Source organism: Lolium perenne, chromosome 4 (genome assembly GCF_019359855.2).
Source record: "Lolium perenne isolate Kyuss_39 chromosome 4, Kyuss_2.0, whole genome shotgun sequence".
NCBI classification, from domain to species: domain Eukaryota; kingdom Viridiplantae; phylum Streptophyta; class Magnoliopsida; order Poales; family Poaceae; genus Lolium; species Lolium perenne.
Window position 1 is genome coordinate 46,409,357 of NC_067247.2, and position 18,171 is coordinate 46,427,527.

Below are 18,171 nucleotides of genomic sequence, written 5' to 3' on the forward strand. Positions count from 1 at the left end.
TTATAGCATTTTTCAATAAATAAGAGTGTCAAAACTAATGAAGAGCGAGTGTTCGAAACCGACGTAGAGACAAGAGTAAATTCTGTAGAGATTAGTGAGTAGTATTTGTTTTCAGATATATATAAGTGAAACAATAAAGTAACAATAAAAGAAAATATGGCTCAGAGATGGTCCAATTATCAAAGTGTGAAGATGGCAAGCTACAAATTGCACTTAATAAGAACAAAGTGTTCCCAAAAATAGAGGGTATTTTACTAGTCATACACTTCCAGAATAATACCTGAAGACACATGTTGATTTTGTGGATGAAGCCAATGCTACATGCATATACATCCCGAATTATATCATTCATGGTTATATCCCTTGTCATATATGTGTTCAATAAGGAAAATGTTGGGGCAAAAGTCTAACCGCAACATTATGTTTAGAGGTCTCAACAATTCCTCCATGTTTAAATTCGAATAATCGGGAAACATATTCTAGTTACTCTGGCCTACCCTACTCAATTATTACCACATGGTGTAACCCTCTATCCCATATATGGTGAATTAGCATGCAGTTAATGTTTGCATTCTACCATTGTGGGATTACAACTTAAGGATAAAACATAGCAGTAATCTTATTGCATAATCATATGGAAACCATGACCAGGGTTTCTCCCATGTCCTGAGGAACATAGAGAACTACTCACAATTACAACACATGAAATACAATAGGAAGGTAAAACATTGCCATCTAATAATAAAACAATTTCAAACAACATGCATATGACACCGGAAAGTTAATAAAGGTTTTGGTCTACACAAAGTGTTAGGGGGTGATGAAGAAAAAGATGATGGCGGTGATGTCGTTGGGGGTGAAGAAGATGATTTTCCCCACATCGAGGAGGTGTTGTTGGTGACGATGGCAACAAATTCCCCTCCAAGAGGAATTGGTAGAACGGTGGAATCGCCCCCCTTCAGTTTAACAAAATATTCCGCTAATTATTTCCTCCATAAAAGTGAAGAAAATTATGATGCCTTTTATGAAGTCAACAAAGTGGTTTTTAGAAAGGGCGGAGTCGAGATACCTACATAGGTCCTGCGCCCCAACTAAGTGTGTCCGGCCCTAGAGCCTTCCACGTGTGGGAACCGACATGGCAGGGTGGTTTCCTCTAGATGGGCTTTGGCATGTTCGATGGATTGAGACAACAAATAATCCTTGTAAGTTTCTTTTATTTTTCTCATTAGCGAAAATTAGTCAAATCCTTGTTGTTTTTCTATCTGGAATTAGATCTTAACTTTCCAGTCCATAACCTCAAAAATAACACAAAACCTAGATAAAGTAGCATAAAATAGGTAGAATAATAATAAGAAAAATTAATAATATTAAGCTTTGAATTACTAGATAAAAAAGGCACGTCAGTCAACAACTCTCCTTTAATACTAAGTAAAGATAGATCTAGTGGGATTAATCACCCGGGCAAACCAAAACCTGCCTCCCAGAAGAATTGTGTAATCCTATAAATGTTAAAATTATTCCACTATGAGGGTCAAACCGAAGAATATTTTAGACTACTCATAGCGGGAGTAACCAAGGTAGTAACATAGAGCTACATGCATTACCAACTATGCAAATTGATGATATGACATGATATTAAATGAAGAAAGAGATGGTTGTGGTAACTAGCTATGTTACCATAACATCACACTTTTCAAGATAGAATGAGTCTACAAGATAATTAATACATTCATGCATGATACTACATCTAAGTTACTATGCATTATGAAGGTAGTAATATAGAGTAGTGTCATATGCATGACACTACTATATGTTACTCTTCACTATGACTAGTCTTATTGACGTGAATCCTAAGCGATGTGCAATATTATTGTGTGTTGACCAATGGATACACGGTCCTCGCACTATTGATGGGTTGCCATCAAGGTTGTCAGCGAAGAGTTCGTCAGGCAGTAACTGAAGGGCACAGAGATGTACTTTCAATGTTACGATGTGTGTACTTCTTGTGTTACTTCATGTAGAACACACATCATGCTTTGCTTATAGACTCGGTATACCTAAAGACCACCAAATTAGTTGCATACCAGTCAGTACAATATACACAAGCCCCCCACAGTCATAGCATTGGTAGGCAAGATGTTGAGGCTGGATCCAACGTCTTCAAACATGGTGGTACATAGTCATTTGGTAAAAAAGTCGACTTGATTGTTGTGGAAGAGGATGTCCAGGGAGTGCCATGGGATATACCATGTTGTATGTGGCCATGACCACGTCCAGGAACTCGTCACAGACTGGACAACAGATCCACATGATGTTAGTGCGACACCATTCCACATCGGCGAGATGGGAGCCATCTCTTCTTCCACATTAGAGCACCTCCACCCGTCTTCCAGACTAGGCCCCCGGTAGCCATTTTTTTCATCCAAACACCGTTATTCGGTCTAGCCACGCTCCCGTTTCCTCGTTTTCCCCGGAATAGGCCCTTAATCCATCCGGAAAGCCCAGGTCATCCCATGCCCCCTGGGTGCGCTCGGGGACTCCGGACGAGAGAAAAGCGGGGACGGGCCCGCTCTGTTGGCGAGAGAACACGCGAACCCCACTACTTTCTCATCGCAAGTCCGCCTCCCCTCTCGTAGCTCTCTTGCCGCCGGCACCACCCCTCGCCAATCCGCCGACTGGTTGCCTCCACTCCACCATCCCTCCTCCCACCAGCCTATATTCCGCCGTCCCTCGTGTCGTCTGCCTATGTTCCGCTGTCGGGCAACTCCTCGTGTCGCACCTCGCGTCGACCACGCCCGGCAGGTGTTCGTCCATTTTCCTGGGCGGACATGGACTCGGACGAGGAGGAGGGGCAGATGTTTGTCGAGCTTTTCGAAAAAGAGATGGCAGCCGCCGCCCAAGATGAGGAGCACATGTTGATCCTAGCTTGATTGTCAGGCTTGTACACGGAGAAGGCCATTGGTCATTGTGGTGAGTCGGCACCAGGTCGTCAGAAGTGCAAGCCGAGGCAGCGAATGGAGGGCTACTGCATGCTCTACGCCGACTACTTCGCCGACAGTCCATTGCACGGTGAGGCTATTTTTAGGCATTGTTTCAGGATGAGCCAGAAGCTCTTCCTGGAAATTGTATATGCCCTTCGAGACTACGACTCCTATTTCAGATGCAAGTCGGATTGCACCAGCATGGCAGGGTTTTCCGCCCTCTAAAAGTGCACGGTAGCTATGCGGATGCTGGCATATGGAGCTCCAGGTGATTCTGCCGATGTCTATCTTTGGATGGCGGAGTCCATCGCCCTTGATTATTTCTACCGGTCCTGTAGGGCGGTGATAACAGTGTTTGGGGACATCTACTTTAATCAAGACACTGTCCAGATCCTCGCTTTCAATGAAGCTCGAGAATTTCCGGGGATGTTTGGAAGAATTGATTGTATGCATTGAAAATGGAAGAACTGTCTGTTTTCCTGGCAGGCAATGTACAAGGGTCACAAAAAAGGTTGCACTGTGATACTTGAGGCAGTGGCTACCCATGATCTCTGGATTTGGCAATCCTTCTTTGGTACCGGGATCCGACAACGACATCAAGTGCTCGCCGATCTTCTCCAAGCTTGTTGAGGGTCATGCTCCGCCGGTTGACTTCGTGATCAATGGCCGGCACTACAACAAGTGATACTATCTTGCAGACGGTATATCTATCCAAACTGGCCAACATTTGTGAAGACTATCTCAAACCCCGTCCTCTCGCAAGAGGCGGGCCGAAAGGATGTCCAGCGTGCATTTGGTGTCCTCCAGCAGAGATTTGTTGTAGTCCGGTTTCCCGCTATGATTTGGTCGAAAGATCAGATGTGGGAGGTGATGAACTGTTGTGTGTTCTTATACAACATGATTATTGAGGATAAGAAAAAGTATCGAGTTCCTCTGGGCGAGCAGGCTGCACCATATGAAAGAGAGGGTCCTCTTGCACAACCTAATCACCAAGTGCCAGCATCGTGGGTTGCGTTCATCGCTATGCATCAGGAGATTCGAGACTCCACAATACACCAGCAGCTGCAGGGTGATCTGGTGGAGCACATATGGAGGCTTCGAGGCAACACCAACTAGTTTCCATTTAATTTGTTTCAAAACTTGTCAAATTATTTGCTTGCTTTGTTGAACTATAACGCTTATTTGTAAAAATAAGCCAAATATTGGCCAAAATTTGTCAAATTCACCGAACTATCAGTTTATTTGTGAAACCAAAGCCAAAAACGCCGATCTCCGGGCGTCTAGCTGGGGAGACGGCTGGAAGTTCGGCGCTCCCCACGCCAAAGTTTCGTCCAATCCAGCGATATTTATAGCCGGATTTGACCGTGGGAAGCGCCAACAGCTAGAGGTGCTCTTATGGTGGGTGTCGTACTTGATGAGGAGGAATATGATGAAGTTTTTTCACTTCATTTAGTTGTTGGTATTGGCATCAAGTTTAAGGTGATAACTGAGTTGGTGTTTAGGTTGTGGATAGATGGGAGGGGCAAGGTGAACGATATCACTGATGGTGGGAACAGCCGCTCGGATGTGCTTAGGTGGGAAGAGTAGGGATTCAGCATAAGAATAGGGCAGCCACACTCTGCCACGAATGTTCTTGGAACTCTAATACCATTTTTGTGAAACAATAAATAAATAAAATAAAAATGTTGACCTATCAATTAATAATCATCAAAACAGTACAAAGAGTCCTCCCTGGCCTATCGTCGCTATCCTCGCTCCGGCCAGCGAGAGACTGGGGTCCGCCACATGAACGTACGGTGTTTACTACCCATATCCATCAAAGAACATCTAACAAAAATAGAAAACAGCCGAGAGAGAATACATGAACATACGGTGTTTAGCAACATCTTAGAATCTACTCCCTCCATCCCATAATATAAAATGTTCTTACAACCAATGTACTGCCATATTGATTGTAATAACATCTTATATTATGAAACAAAGGGAGTACATGTGATATTAATTTATAGGTAAATTATATTTGAACACAATTCAATGGAGAGATGAAAATATTGATTGATTATGCATGGATGCTCATGTCGCAACACCCTTTTGGTCACTCATCTTGTGTAAATTTCAAGCAGCAAAACATTTTAAGGCATAAGACATCTTCGGTATGCCTTTATCCGTCAAAATGATTCTTCGGTATGCTCATAATGCCATGTCGAGCAAAGTAAAAGGAGACACAAGAGTAAAGAAATGAGATATCACCTGAGAGTAATTGGTTTGTGAAACTCATAATAGGACAATTTTTTGTAATATAGGTTATGTTGTTTTGGGTTTGTGCAAATTATGCATTTTGTTTGGACAAAATATTGAAGGATAATTATGAATTATCTTTCTGACATGATAGGTACTTAGAAGATGGAGGTACAGGTGGAACAAATCAGCGGAGTACCCACCACGGGGATATGAACAAGTTACTAAATGTATTGAAATTGCGTTAAGGTGTTCGTCTGAATCCCCAAAGAAAAGACTTTACGCATGGGAAATAGTCAGCATGCTCAAGGAATTGGAAAGTACGAATGAGCACATCAAGAATGCTGATGAATCTCCAGCTGTCCAGGTAAGCTCGCATGCTCAGAAATCTGAGTTTACGACACTATTAATTTAGATAAGTAGTTATGGATGTTCTGAATCTTTTCTTGCAGATAAGCCCTTGCCCATGGGAATTTCTCGAGTTTGACAAGCTCGAGCTGAATTTCTCCTTCGAGATAAACAAACAGACAGCATGCTCACTTCAGTTAACCAACGTAAGAGATGATTGTGTTGCCTTCGATATCGAAACGACAAACATCCTGCACTGCTCCATGGAGCCGTCCAGAGGTATTGTGCCACCACGATCCAAGTGCGATGTCATGGTAACACTACAAGCACGGGAGTGTGCTACAGTGTGCAGGGATGAATTCGTCGTGCGGTGCACCGCTGTGAACGAGGGCCTCACAGCTGGGGATATCACCAAACAGATGTTCGGCAAGAAGACTGCTAAAATGGTCGATGAGGTGACGTTGATGGTTGTTATATGTCCAATCTCCATTACCTAAGGAACAAAATAATCTTTACTGTCGGCATTTTTTTGAGCCAAGCATGGGCATTTTACTACAGTATAAAAAGCTCCATTTTTTACAATAGGTACATCAATTGCTAAGAGATCCCTAAGTACGCACTAGCCAAAGTGCAATTCTTACTGCACTATGACATATTTAGGTCAGAGACTCACATACCCTCTAATAATACATATAAAACAGAGTTCAAACAGTATAATAGAACATAGCACCCTAGAAATTACAGGCATTCTCACTCAAAAACAGTACCCTATCGATAATCAAACGAGCAACCAGCTGGAAGACAAGCATGACTATGGAAGAAATCAGTATCCTTCAGGATATCAAGAATGGCAGTCCAACTGACCTTCACTTCCAGTTTGCGACCACCGTACTCACAAACAGCCTCCCGTAGAGGATATTGTAGAGCAACAACATTCTTAGAGACCTCCTATTGCTCTTCCTCTTTCACTTTCTCTTCATCATCATCATCATCATCATCATCATCATCATCATCCTCCTCCTCCTCCTCCTCCTCCTCCTCCTCATCATCATCATCATCATCATCATCATCATCCTGAGGCTCAGGGTCATCCTCATCCTCATCCTCGATCTCACAATCAGCATCAAGAAAACAAACATAGAGCACCAGTTTTTCACCTTCCTTCGTACATACCCTTTGACGGCTACCAGATTACGATTTAGCGCAAGAGCGCCATTTTCTCTCAACAAACCCTTGCTAGAGGGCACACTACTATCATATAGAAATGTATGCTGCCTATAACTTCTAGTAGTCACAGCAGTTATTTTACCATTGAAGTGAACAAGATGGTCATTGTGCCCTTATTTGACAACACTGACTTCAATGCTAGCTGCCACCGCAAGGTCTACATGTTGCAATACCAATTTCACTGTACTCTGGAAACTAGGAAGCTGCAATATGATTCGCTCGCGATCTGCTTTGCAATAATACGGGATTACACCTTTGCTAAACTGCACCACTTTGTCAGGGTCATCCTCATCATTGACCTTTAAATCGAACTCGAAATACATAAAACCTAATGTAACCAATGCTCGGCATGGACCTGTCAGAGCTAACATATCCTTCTCTGAAGTGATAGTCTGGGCATCCTTTCTTTCACGGTTGAACAGATGGACACATTTGTAGTCAATCTCATCCCCGGCGATAACTTCCCCATAAACCTTGACCGGGTATCTGTACCCTGGACCAGCTTTGACAACCCTAATGGAAACAACGTCGGTGCAATAATTCGCCAGCTTATAATGTGCATCTGTTGTAACATAATTAGTCAACCCCGTCACTGGGGATGACAATGAGGGTTCATACGGTGGCCCAAGTTGAGCAGTCGACTCCTCATCAAGGTTGAATCCGGCCAGGTGGAAGCTGCAGAACCTGCTAGCGACACGAACCTTCCTCTTGGGATCGTCGACCATGAGCTCCTCAACAACTTTCTTGTCCAGATCATCCAGTGTAAACTTACCCAGGCTTTGCAGCATATCACTGAAGGTGGGGTCAGTCTGGCTGATCGGATCTATGAGATCATAGCTGATCGGATCACTGTACCGACGCTCTGACCTCATGGATGAGCCTACGGCCCATCTTCTCGATGGTATCGTGAATTATCAGACGGTTCTGCACGTCAAAGTCCTTCGTCTTGACGGGATAAGAGCATCTCCAGTCGCGTCCCCCAAAGGGATTTGGGGCGCGTCGGACAGAAAATATGTTCCAGCCGCGTCCCCCAAAACCCATTTTTGTTCGCGCGGCCCGATACGGTGTCCGGCGCCCCGAGCCCGTCCCCGTCCCACAGGGGACGCACCGGGGACGCCGGACACAACGAAAAGCGAGGCGGGCTCCCACATGTCGGCGACTATTTGCATAAATCGTTGGTTTGCGCATCTTTTCTCGTCGCTCCTTCCTTCCCGCGCCTCCCACCCCACCGCCGCCGCTGGATTTCCCGGCCGTTTGGGCGTCTGATCTCTGCTGAGAGTCGGCACCGTTGTCGCGGCTGGGGCTCCCGCCGGTCGTGGCGCCGCCGCCGCGTCGCCAGCGCGTCCCAGAACGCGCCGTCAAATCCGCCCCACCTCCGCGCACAGAAGGTGCTCGACGACTTGCCAGGTAGGCGCGATTGGCCGCTGTTTGTTGCGTCATCTGCCTCGGCGCAATTTTAACCATTGATTTTGCTTTAGCCATGGACAGCGACGATGAGATGGTTGCCCTGCTGCTGGAGGACGAGCAAGCCTTCGACGACGACCTGCGGGAGCATTTGCTGATCATCGCGTCCCTCCAGGACATGCTTGACGCTGAGGCGGAGAAGAGGAAGAGGCCGCGCCGCGGAGGATCAAGGCCGGGAAGAAGGAAGTCGAAGCCCCGGCAGAGGCTGGAGGGGCATGCCATGCTACACAACGACTACTTCGCCGATGAGGCAACACATGCCGACAATTTTCAGTGCCGGTACAGGATGAGCAAGGGGCTGTTCATGAATATCCTCCACGGCGTTCGAGAGTTCGACCCCTACTTCAAGCTCAAGCTCGACGCTGTAGGCGTTCTCGGGTTCTCGTCCATTCAGAAGTGCACTGCCGCCATGAGGATGCTTGCATACGGAGCACCTGCCGATACACAGGACGACTACCTTCGCATGAGTGAGTCTACTGCCATTGAGTGCATGTACAAGTTTTGCCGAGCTGTGGTGGAAAAGTTTGGCAAATACTACTTGAGAGGACCAACTGAGGAAGAGACTGCAAGGATCATGGCACAAAATGCTGCCAGAGGATTTCCTGGAATGCTTGGAAGCATCGATTGCATGCACTGGGCATGGAAGAACTGCCCGTTTGCTTGGCAAGGTATATACAAAGGGCGTCATGGATATTGCAGTGTGGTGCTTGAAGCTGTGGCAGATTATGACCTGTGGATTTGGCATTCTTTCTTTGGCATGGCGGGATCACACAATGACATCAACGTGTTGCAGCGGTCTCCGGTGTTCAGCAGACTAGTGGAAGGGCATGCTCCACCATGCAACTATGAGATCAATGGCCACCAATATACCAAAGGCTATTATCTAGCCGATGGTATATATCCAAAATGGGCCACTTTTGTCAAAACAATCTCGGATCCATCTGGTCTGAAGAATTCCCACTTTGCTACACGACAGGAGGCTTGCAGGAAGGATGTCGAGCGGGCATTTGGTGTGCTTCAAGCACAATTTGCCATTGTCCGGTACCCTGCTCTAAGCTGGTCTCACGACCAAATGTGGGAGGTGATGCAGGCTTGTGTGATCATGCACAACATGATCATCGAGGGTGACCGCAAGAATCATGCGAGGACACATGTTGGTGCCTATGAGTGTCAGGGCCCTCTCGCGGAGGTTGATCATGAGTTGCCTGCAGATTTTGCTGATTTTCTCGCTATGCATGCAGAGATCCGTGACAGCAATGTTCATGACCAACTTCAAGCTGATCTCGTTGAGCATTTGTGGAGGATCAAAGGAAATACTGTGGCATCTTGATGTAGCATCTAGCCCTATTTATTATATTTGATTACTTGTTTTATTGTTTGTTGTAATTTAATTTGAAAACAATCCTCGCAAACATTTTTATTTATATGCTACATTTGATAAATGGTTATGTGTTAAAAAAAGTATTTTAAATGTTTGGGGGCGGCGTTTGGGGGACGCGGCTGGGGAGCGACGTCCCCCAAACGCGGCACGAACAAAACACGTCCCCCAAACGTTCAATCCGGCACGGTTTGGGGGACGCGACTGGAGATGCTCTAATGTCTCTTGAACTCGAGAACATATTGATCCATCTCATACATGTCCTTGACCATGCCCGACACCGCCGTGAAGATTCGATGGACGACGTCCGAACTCTCGTGCATGCCCGCCATCTCGCATGAGAAGGTGTGAGAATCAATCGAGAAAAGTACCGTAGTGAGGATTCGATTGCTGCCGCCAACGCCGATGTTGCAGAGGCGGAGGTTAGGGTTTCAGGACGGGATTCTTATCCGATTTTAAGATAATTTCCGCATCGAAATCGGTGCCAAATCCATTTTAAAGTATTCTTATCCGATTTTAAGGAATCCGGCGGATAAGGATATCTAATTCCGAAGTGATGCTCCGGATACAGTGTCCGATATGGTATAGCAAAACATGAGGATATGGATTATCCGAAATTTAATTAGGATAATATGAATGTTTTAAACCAGATAATCTGATTTTTGAGTTAAAAGTCAAGGCCAATCTTAAAAGGTTAGTAGTTACTGAGATACCAAATTCATTTGGGGAGCATGTTTAGCTCTATGTTTCTACCACCCCAAAACTGAGGCCATCTCCGAGGCAATATCATCAATTTGGATTCCCAAGAATCTGTGTACCCAAAATAATTCATTGCTGACACATTTGCTAGTATTTCGTTGCATGCACAACTTACTGCAGTCCCACATAACTGAAACTATGCATTTAATTTTTTTACAAATACTAGCAGAATTGCCAGTGCGTTGCACCGGAAAAATAAATGTTCAAACGATTCAACAAACTATTTGTGTTCACACTTCTCCTTTTTGTCACCATCGTGGATGGTAGTCCCCACATAACTGAAACTATGCATTTAATTTTTTTACAAATACTAGCAGAATTGCCAGTGCGTTGCACCGGAAAAAATAAATGTTCAAACGATTCAACAAACTATTTGTGTTCACACTTCTCCTTTTTGTCACCATCGTGGATGGTAGTCCTGTTTTCTTCTATTCAGGATAAACATAATCAATCCTAAAAGGATTAGATTACGAGCCCCTCGTTGTGTTGAGTTGTAATACCGCATACTTACAATGATGATGGGCAACACCTATGTCTGGTCTACATTTGGGGTCGCGCGAAGTCTGATCTACACTTGGGGTCGCGCGACAAAGGCAGATCATTAAAAAAGATTGATTTAGTTGTCCTCCTCTACTCTCTCCCCCTAAGTTAATTTATATTCGACCCAGCAATCCCGTCGATAGGTAAAATTTTCGCAAAAGATAATAAAACTCCTTTCAAGTTTTGGTTGACACTTCTTTATCTCCCTTTTTTGCTTATTTTCTTCTGCAAGATTAATTGAAAAAAAAATTATTAGAAAAAAATACACCCCACCGGCCAAACCCACTTATAAGCCCACTCGGCCATACCTAGTTCAACTCAAACGAAACCCTAGCTAGCCACTAATCTCTCCTAGCTTTTTACGTTCCTATCACTGCCTCCCTTTCTCTCCATCTAGTCCTCCCACCAACTCCCTCTCCTCTCTCTGCTTGCACCCGACCCAGAGCCCCCTGGCCGATCTCTTCTCTTTCGGCTCGCTACAACGCCTCGCTCCTCCCCAATCTGACGGGTGTGGGCATGGAGTTCTCCCTCCCGCCGGTAACCTAACTCCGCTGACGGCCACTCATATACCCGTGCCTTGCTACGGCTTGATTTATTGTCTCATGGCAATGTCTCATGTAACATTTGTCGCGTAGAATACTCTCTGAAATTAATCAATTTACGGAGTTGCCATTTCTCCATTCTCTCCTTAAACCCAACATGAACGGTGGCTCTTGTCATTATAACACATTCGACTAAAGCGGCAAACTTACATATCCATGTGTCCACTTTGAAAACTCTCTATATTTTTTTGTCACCAACGATTTTCTGAAAAAATCTCTAAATTTTGTGAAAAATCTTTGGTCTATTAATTATTTTAAATTGCAAAACCAATGTAATAATGATTCATTATTCAATGTGGAACAAAAAAATCAACAATAATGTAACTATTCATATATCGAAATCTATATGCCATTGTATTGGGTCGAATGTCCAATACACACGATATTGATATTGAGAGCATATGCCAATATTTTCGTTTGGATGTGTTAGATATTCGGAACACTGACTAGATATTGAATTTGAATGCCAAATGCTGTTTTGATGGTAAAAGTGATGAATTGCAGTTCTACTAGATTTCGATCATTTTTGTACTCGTAACAACAAGCAAATAATATGTTTAGAACCATGCGTATCAACAATAGTTTTCTAGAATAGTTAGACAACAGAATTTCAAGTTCAGTGCATAGTCCATCACAAATGACAAGATCAAGATAATACAACTGTATCTCGTGAGTGTAGGAATCAAACTGAAGACCGTGTTGTTTGTTAAGAGCTCGGCCTTCGACAGCAGATCTTGCCGGCAGCCCGTGCAACGCAAGAGGAATAGTCTCCGCGTAACTCGCCGGGAAGCCGGAGGTCGAGATGCAGGTGTGTGTTAGGAATAAGCACTCCGATATGAAGACAACACGGTGTGCTCACGTGTACGAGTAGTATACGTATGTGTATGGCTCTAGGAGTTGTGCACCGAGTCGGTTAGCTAGTCTAGGTATTATATAATCTATGTAATAGCTAGGCTTGTAACAACACCGTGAAGTTGAGATTCAATAGAAAATCCGCAAGGACCGACAAGGCCCTTTGGCTATCCAAACTATATTTGGTGTTGTGTGCGTACGTAAGTAGTACTAGGCTGATCGATCGATCTCAATCGATTAGCTAGCTTCAGCTTGCTAGCTGAACGTGCGCGTGAGGGAAGCAGGTTGAGGTTGGATGGAAAGTAGTAAGGATAGCTCTGGCGACTGCGGGGGCGACCCCGCGCTCGCCCTGACCCCTGCGACGCCGCCGGCGAAGGGGGGGAGTTTGAGCGCGCCGGCTGGCCGGCGGGAGGCGACCGCAGGGGCGGGGCACCTCCGTGGCAAGTTCTGGGTGCTGGCTGACCAGTCGGACGATGAGGTGGAGACGGCTGCGGGTGCGCCGGTCCTGTCGGGCTCGGAGGAAGAGGAGCAGGGGCTTGCCTCTCCTCGGCGCCGCCCCTCACCGGCGGCGACCCTGGAGGACTACATCAAGCGTGCGGAGGAGCTTGGGGGCTCGCTTCGTCACCGTCGACGCCGGCGGGCGTTCGCTCCGGGAGGGCGACTGTCGCGGCATGTGGCGGCGGCGGCTTCGTCGCGGTTCTGGCGGCTGGGGGATGCCGAACTGCACTCCAGGAGCCGCGGTGCCGGGCGCTCCGCTGATGTCCTGGGTGGGTCGCCGGCGTCCACCGTGCCGTCCGAGGGGGCGGCGCCGCCGGTGGCGCAGGTGACGCACGCGGCTAGGGTTCTGGGTGCAACGGCTCCCTCTGGGGGTGCGGTCAGTCAGGCCTTGGCTGGGCCTGGGCCGGACACGCAGCCCAGTGGGGACTTCTTTCTTGGCGTTCCAACGGGATTTGAGGGCGGCCTGCTGGAGCCCGTGACGCCCCCTCTTCTAAGGGAGATAGTGCGAGGTGGGCCTTTCGGTGAGCTGCGGCCCACGGAGCCTGGCCCAGGCAGACGCGTCCGGTATAAGTGGCTTTGGCTCCCTTCGGGCTGTCCCATTCCTTCGCTAGGGTTTCCAGCGAGAGCGAGTGAAGTGCGGCGGCGGCTGCAGGATCCTTTCGCACCTCCTCACCGTCTTCTCCGTAGAGTCCCACCACCACCTCCTCTCTCCCGTTCCTTTGCGGACACGCTGATGGATCGCGGTGGCGATGAGGGTCGCAAGCGGCGCCTGGACGAGGCCGGTCGGCGAGCGGGGGGTGCGGGGTATGGCAGGAGGTTGGGAGGCGGAAGAGATGGGGGAAGCGGAGGGAGACAGGAGGGAGGTGGATCTGGCGACGGCGACTGGCAAGGCCGGGAGGGAGGCTGGAGGCAAGATCAAGGCAGGGCTGAGGCTGGGTACCGCTACCAAGATGGTGACCAGGGCTACAGGTATCAAGAGCGTGGCAGGGATGATTGGGCTGCTCCGCCGCCAAGGTGGAGGGACCAACAGCGTTGGGAGGAGGCTCGCGATGCGCCACCACAGGAGGCCTTGGGTGCCAGGGGGCACGGCGAACGGGAGGGTTTCGCTGGTCAGGGTGACCGCGGCCCGCGTGCGCAAGCCAAGGCGAAAGGGAAGAAGATTGCGGGCGGCGGCGCGGGTGCGGCGGCGCAGAAGGGCAAGAACAAGGTGGGACAAACCAAGACAGGTGCACCGGCTGCTGGTGAATGTTTCAAGTGTGGCCGGGAGGGGCACTACCAGTCCGAGTGCCAATTCGAGCCTCTTTGTGTCATCTGCAGCGGGGAGGGGCATGCTTCGGCGAGTTGCCCAAGCCGCGGGAAGACGCTGAGACTTCAGTCCATGGGGCACGCCATTACTGGGGGAGGTTTTTACAACATTGATGTCGAGCCATTGGGGGCGGGGCAGGGTGCCCGGGAGTCCTTCTCTGCCGTCATAAAGTTCAAGGGCGAGCCGCTACAGGAGGACAAGCTCACAGAAGAACTTAAGCTGCTGGTAGATGATCTTTGGGATTGGCAGGTGACCAAGCAGTCAGAATTTGAGTTTACGGTAGTCTTTCCTTCGCGCGCGACTCTCCGCTTGGCTACTGCGAGCGGGAGACTCTTTCTGCCACTGTCCGAGAAGGAGACGGAGATCAGGGAGGCTTTCCTTGCTCCCAAGCCGAGCCTGGTGCTGCCGTCGACTTGGGTCCGCCTGTCAGGGGTACCGGAGGACCTGATGACCAAGGAGCGGCTCATGGCTGCGTTTGTCATGGTGGGGAGGCCTATTGATGTGGATGAGCTTTCGATCCTCAAGCATGACAGGGAGCCCATTCGCATGCGGTTCCAAGGGAGGTTCCCGGACCGCATGAAGGGGTCGATTCAGGTGTTTGTGAATGGTGAGGGTTACACTGTGACACTGCAGACGGAGGCGGAGCCGCGTGGGGGTGCTGGTGGGAGCAATGGTGGTCCGCCACCTCCTCCTCGGCGGGATCACGAGGATGTGGACTCGGATGAGCTGTCCTCTGATGGCGAATGGAACAAGCACAGGAAGAAGTCCACTCAGCAGGAGAAGGAGAAGGGCAAGGACACGGTGCCGGCACCGGAAGGGCTCGGAGCCAAGCCGGGGCTCGGAAGGTGGTTTCGCGAGAGCGCCCCCTGCGTCCAGGGTCCAGGGAGGATCGCTGGACGGGTTGGTCCAGCCCATTGACCAGTATGGGACCAACATGGGTCTCGCTATGGGGTTGGATACACCGCTGCCAGTGGGGCCGGTGGCTGATAAGGTGCCAGTCATGGCAGTGGGCCGTGGGGTGCTGGAGGCCACGGAGGGTTCGCTGGTGTCCATGGAGACGGACTCACAGGTCACTGACCCGATTGCATCCTGGGTGGCGGAGAGCCCAGCCATGGGAGGTCCTCCTTCCAAGATTGTGAGGATGGGCTCGCCAGCGAGGGAGCCGGAGGCTGACACGGAGGACTGGGTGGTGACTGACTCGGAGGAGGAAGACGGGTCTCGCAGGGAGGGGGAGCACACTCCGGCCTCGAAGCAGGATCTGGTGCGCGAGGCCATGGTGGATGCTCCGCTGGTGCAGGGGAAGAGATCGCTCGCGATCCCTTACGCGCGCAAGAAGAAGGCGGTGGTGGCGGCCGTTCGTAAGAGCGGCAGAAACGGGGGCGCTGTTGCGGGGGCCACGACGCTGGAAAAGGCGCAGCGGCTAGCTGCGGAGAAGAATCTGGAGACCGTCAAGGACAAGGCCAAAGGTACGGACTTCTCAATTCTCGACGTTCTCCCTGATTCTCATCTGTCCTCAGTAGTTAGGGATAGCTGTTTGATTTTCCATCCGAAGACCGGGGTGCCTGGGGAGGCACTGTCATTGATTAGGGCCAAGGAGGCCGTACAAGCGGCTTTGGCGGAAACGAGACACCGCCTCGAGGCGGAAGAGGCTGCCAGGCGGGCGGAGGCTGCAGCCAAGGCGGCTGAGGGGTCCGGTGATGCGGGTGAAGGGACATCCGCCCCGGACATCTCCTCGGCGGTGGCCACAGGGGAGGCTACGTGTGCAGGGGCACCCGGCGTGGAAAATCAGGGCGTCGACACACCCGAGGTGGCCGGGCGCGTTGGACGACCCAGGCGAACATGTACTCAGTCGTGCAGGCCCGTGTTGACTGTCCGTAAGGGACAGACCAAGCGGAAGGGGTCCAAATGAGGTCGCTTATCTACAACCTCAGGGGCTTTGGGCGGCTAGGGCGCCGCTCTCAACTCAGATCGTATATGAGGCAGGAAAGGGTGGATATTCTTGGCCTACAGGAGACCATTAGACCGGATTTCACCTCAGGGGAGCTTAGGAGTGCAGGTGCGGGGCCGGTTCGCACAGGCTGGGTACCAGCGGATGGTCATTCAGGGGGAATGCTGCTGGGTTTTAGGGACGAATGCTTTGAAGTTGGCGTGTGGAGGAAAGGGAAATTCTTCATTAGCGCGGATATCTATCAACGCAGTAACAAAGCTAAGTGGTGCTTTGTGCTCGTCTACGGCCCAGCTGACCATTCTAGGACTGGGGAGTTCCTAGATGAGTTGGAGGGGGAGGTGGCCAACTGCCATCTACCTTTGGTGGTGGGTGGTGACTTCAACCTCATCAGAAGGAGACAGGACAAGAGCAACGAGGTGGTTTGCTGGTCGAGGATTAGACGCTTTAATGATGCCATAGCGGCTATGTCCTTAAGGGAATTGAATCGAGCAGGGGCTAGATTCACCTGGACCAACAACCAATTGGACCCTATCCGCTCGGTGCTCGACAGGGTGTTTGTCTCACCGTCGTGGGAGACAATGTTTCCGCTTTGCTCACTCTCGGCGGTTGCCGGGTTAGGGTCCGACCACAACCCCTATTGCTGGATAGTGGGGAGTGCGGGCTCATGCGACCACCACGGTTCTTCTTTCAGACGTGGTGGTTCCGCGTCGCCGGGTTCGACGAGCTTATTAGGGGCAAGATTGAGTTTTGCATCCAGGGGAAGGGGCCCCATCGCTGCAGCATCGACCTCTGGCAGTGTATCTCCAGGAGCTTACGCCAGTTCCTCAAGGGGTGGGGGGCTAACCTCGGAAAGGAGAAGAGGGACTTCCGGGCGGAGCTCTTGCGCAAGGTGGGAGAGTTAGACTCGATCGCGGACTCCGCAGGGCTGGATGAGGAGGGATGGGCCCTCCGCTACCACCTTGAGGACCAACTTGTCCACTTGGATGAGGTTGAGGAGGAGTACTGGAGACAACGGAGCCGTCTCCAATGGACCCTCAAAGGGGATGCCTGCACTGCCTACTTTCATGCGATAGCTAATGGGAGAAGGAGGAAGTGCATGATTCCGCGTCTTAGGGTAGACGATACGGAGATAGATGATCAAAAGGGTTTGATGGACCATATCTATAACTTCTACTCGGGGCTGATGGGGGCTGAGGGAGAACAGCGGATGTTTTCACTTGGCTCGACCTGCAGGATGAGGCGGCCAAGATCTCTCATGACGAAAACTTAGCCCTAGAAATTACTTTCACGCTCGAAGAACTAGACGAGGTTCTCCACTCGATGAAACAGGACTCAGCTCCGGGACCGGACGGCTTGCCGGTTGTGTTCTTTAAGAGGTTCTGGGGAACACTTAAAGGACCTATCCTTCAGATTCTCAATGATTTTGCCCTAGGGAGGGTGGACATCGCTCGGTTAAACTACGGTATTATCTCCCTTATACCGAAGGTGAAAGGGGCCGACGACATTAAGCAGTTTCGGCCCATAGCTCTTATCAACGTCATTTTCAAGTTCATAGCTAAGGCATACGCGATTAGGCTCGGACCGTTAGCGAATAGGACGATCGACAGGAACCAGACTGCGTTCATTAAGGGTAGGTGCCTGCACGAGGGTGTGCTGGCCCTACATGAGATCTCTCACGAGTTGAGAGTCAAGAAACTTAAGGCCATTCTTCTTAAGCTGGACTTCGAGAAGGCTTATGATAGGGTCAACTGGGACTTCCTGAGGGAGGTCCTCCTGAGAAAGGGATTCTCAGGGACGGTGGTGCATCGCTTGATGCAACTGGTCACGGGGGGACAAACCGCGGTGAATGTCAACGGGGAGATTGGCCCTTACTTTCGAAATGCAAGGGGCGTTCGTCAGGGGGACCCTCTTTCGCCTATATTATTTGACTTCATGGCGGATTCGTTGGCGGCTATTCTTTCGAGGGCCAAGGAGGCGGGGCACATCCAGGGAGTGGTGCCGCATCTCATCCCTGGAGGGGTGACCCATCT

The 18,171-nt window shown here is 49.5% G+C and overlaps 2 protein-coding genes across 2 annotated transcripts in view; one reads left to right on the forward strand and one right to left on the reverse strand.

Moving 5' to 3' along the window:
• The window catches only part of LOC127292370 (uncharacterized), a 40,494-nt gene extending 34,288 nt beyond the window's left edge, over positions 1 to 6,206 (forward strand). Inside the window, exons 28-29 of the mRNA XM_051321751.2 lie at positions 5,374 to 5,586; positions 5,672 to 6,206. Coding sequence (XP_051177711.1) covers positions 5,374 to 5,586; positions 5,672 to 6,064 — 606 coding nt within the window. The 3' untranslated portion in view covers positions 6,065 to 6,206. The remainder of the gene's footprint in view (positions 1 to 5,373; positions 5,587 to 5,671) is intronic.
• A 701-nt stretch (positions 6,207 to 6,907) lies between these two features.
• On the reverse strand, positions 6,908 to 7,666 carry LOC127346742 (uncharacterized). The gene has a single exon (XM_051373014.1). It carries the CDS (start codon positions 7,664 to 7,666, stop codon positions 6,908 to 6,910), a length of 759 nt encoding a protein of 252 aa, XP_051228974.1.
• Between the last annotated feature and the right edge of the window lie 10,505 nt (positions 7,667 to 18,171).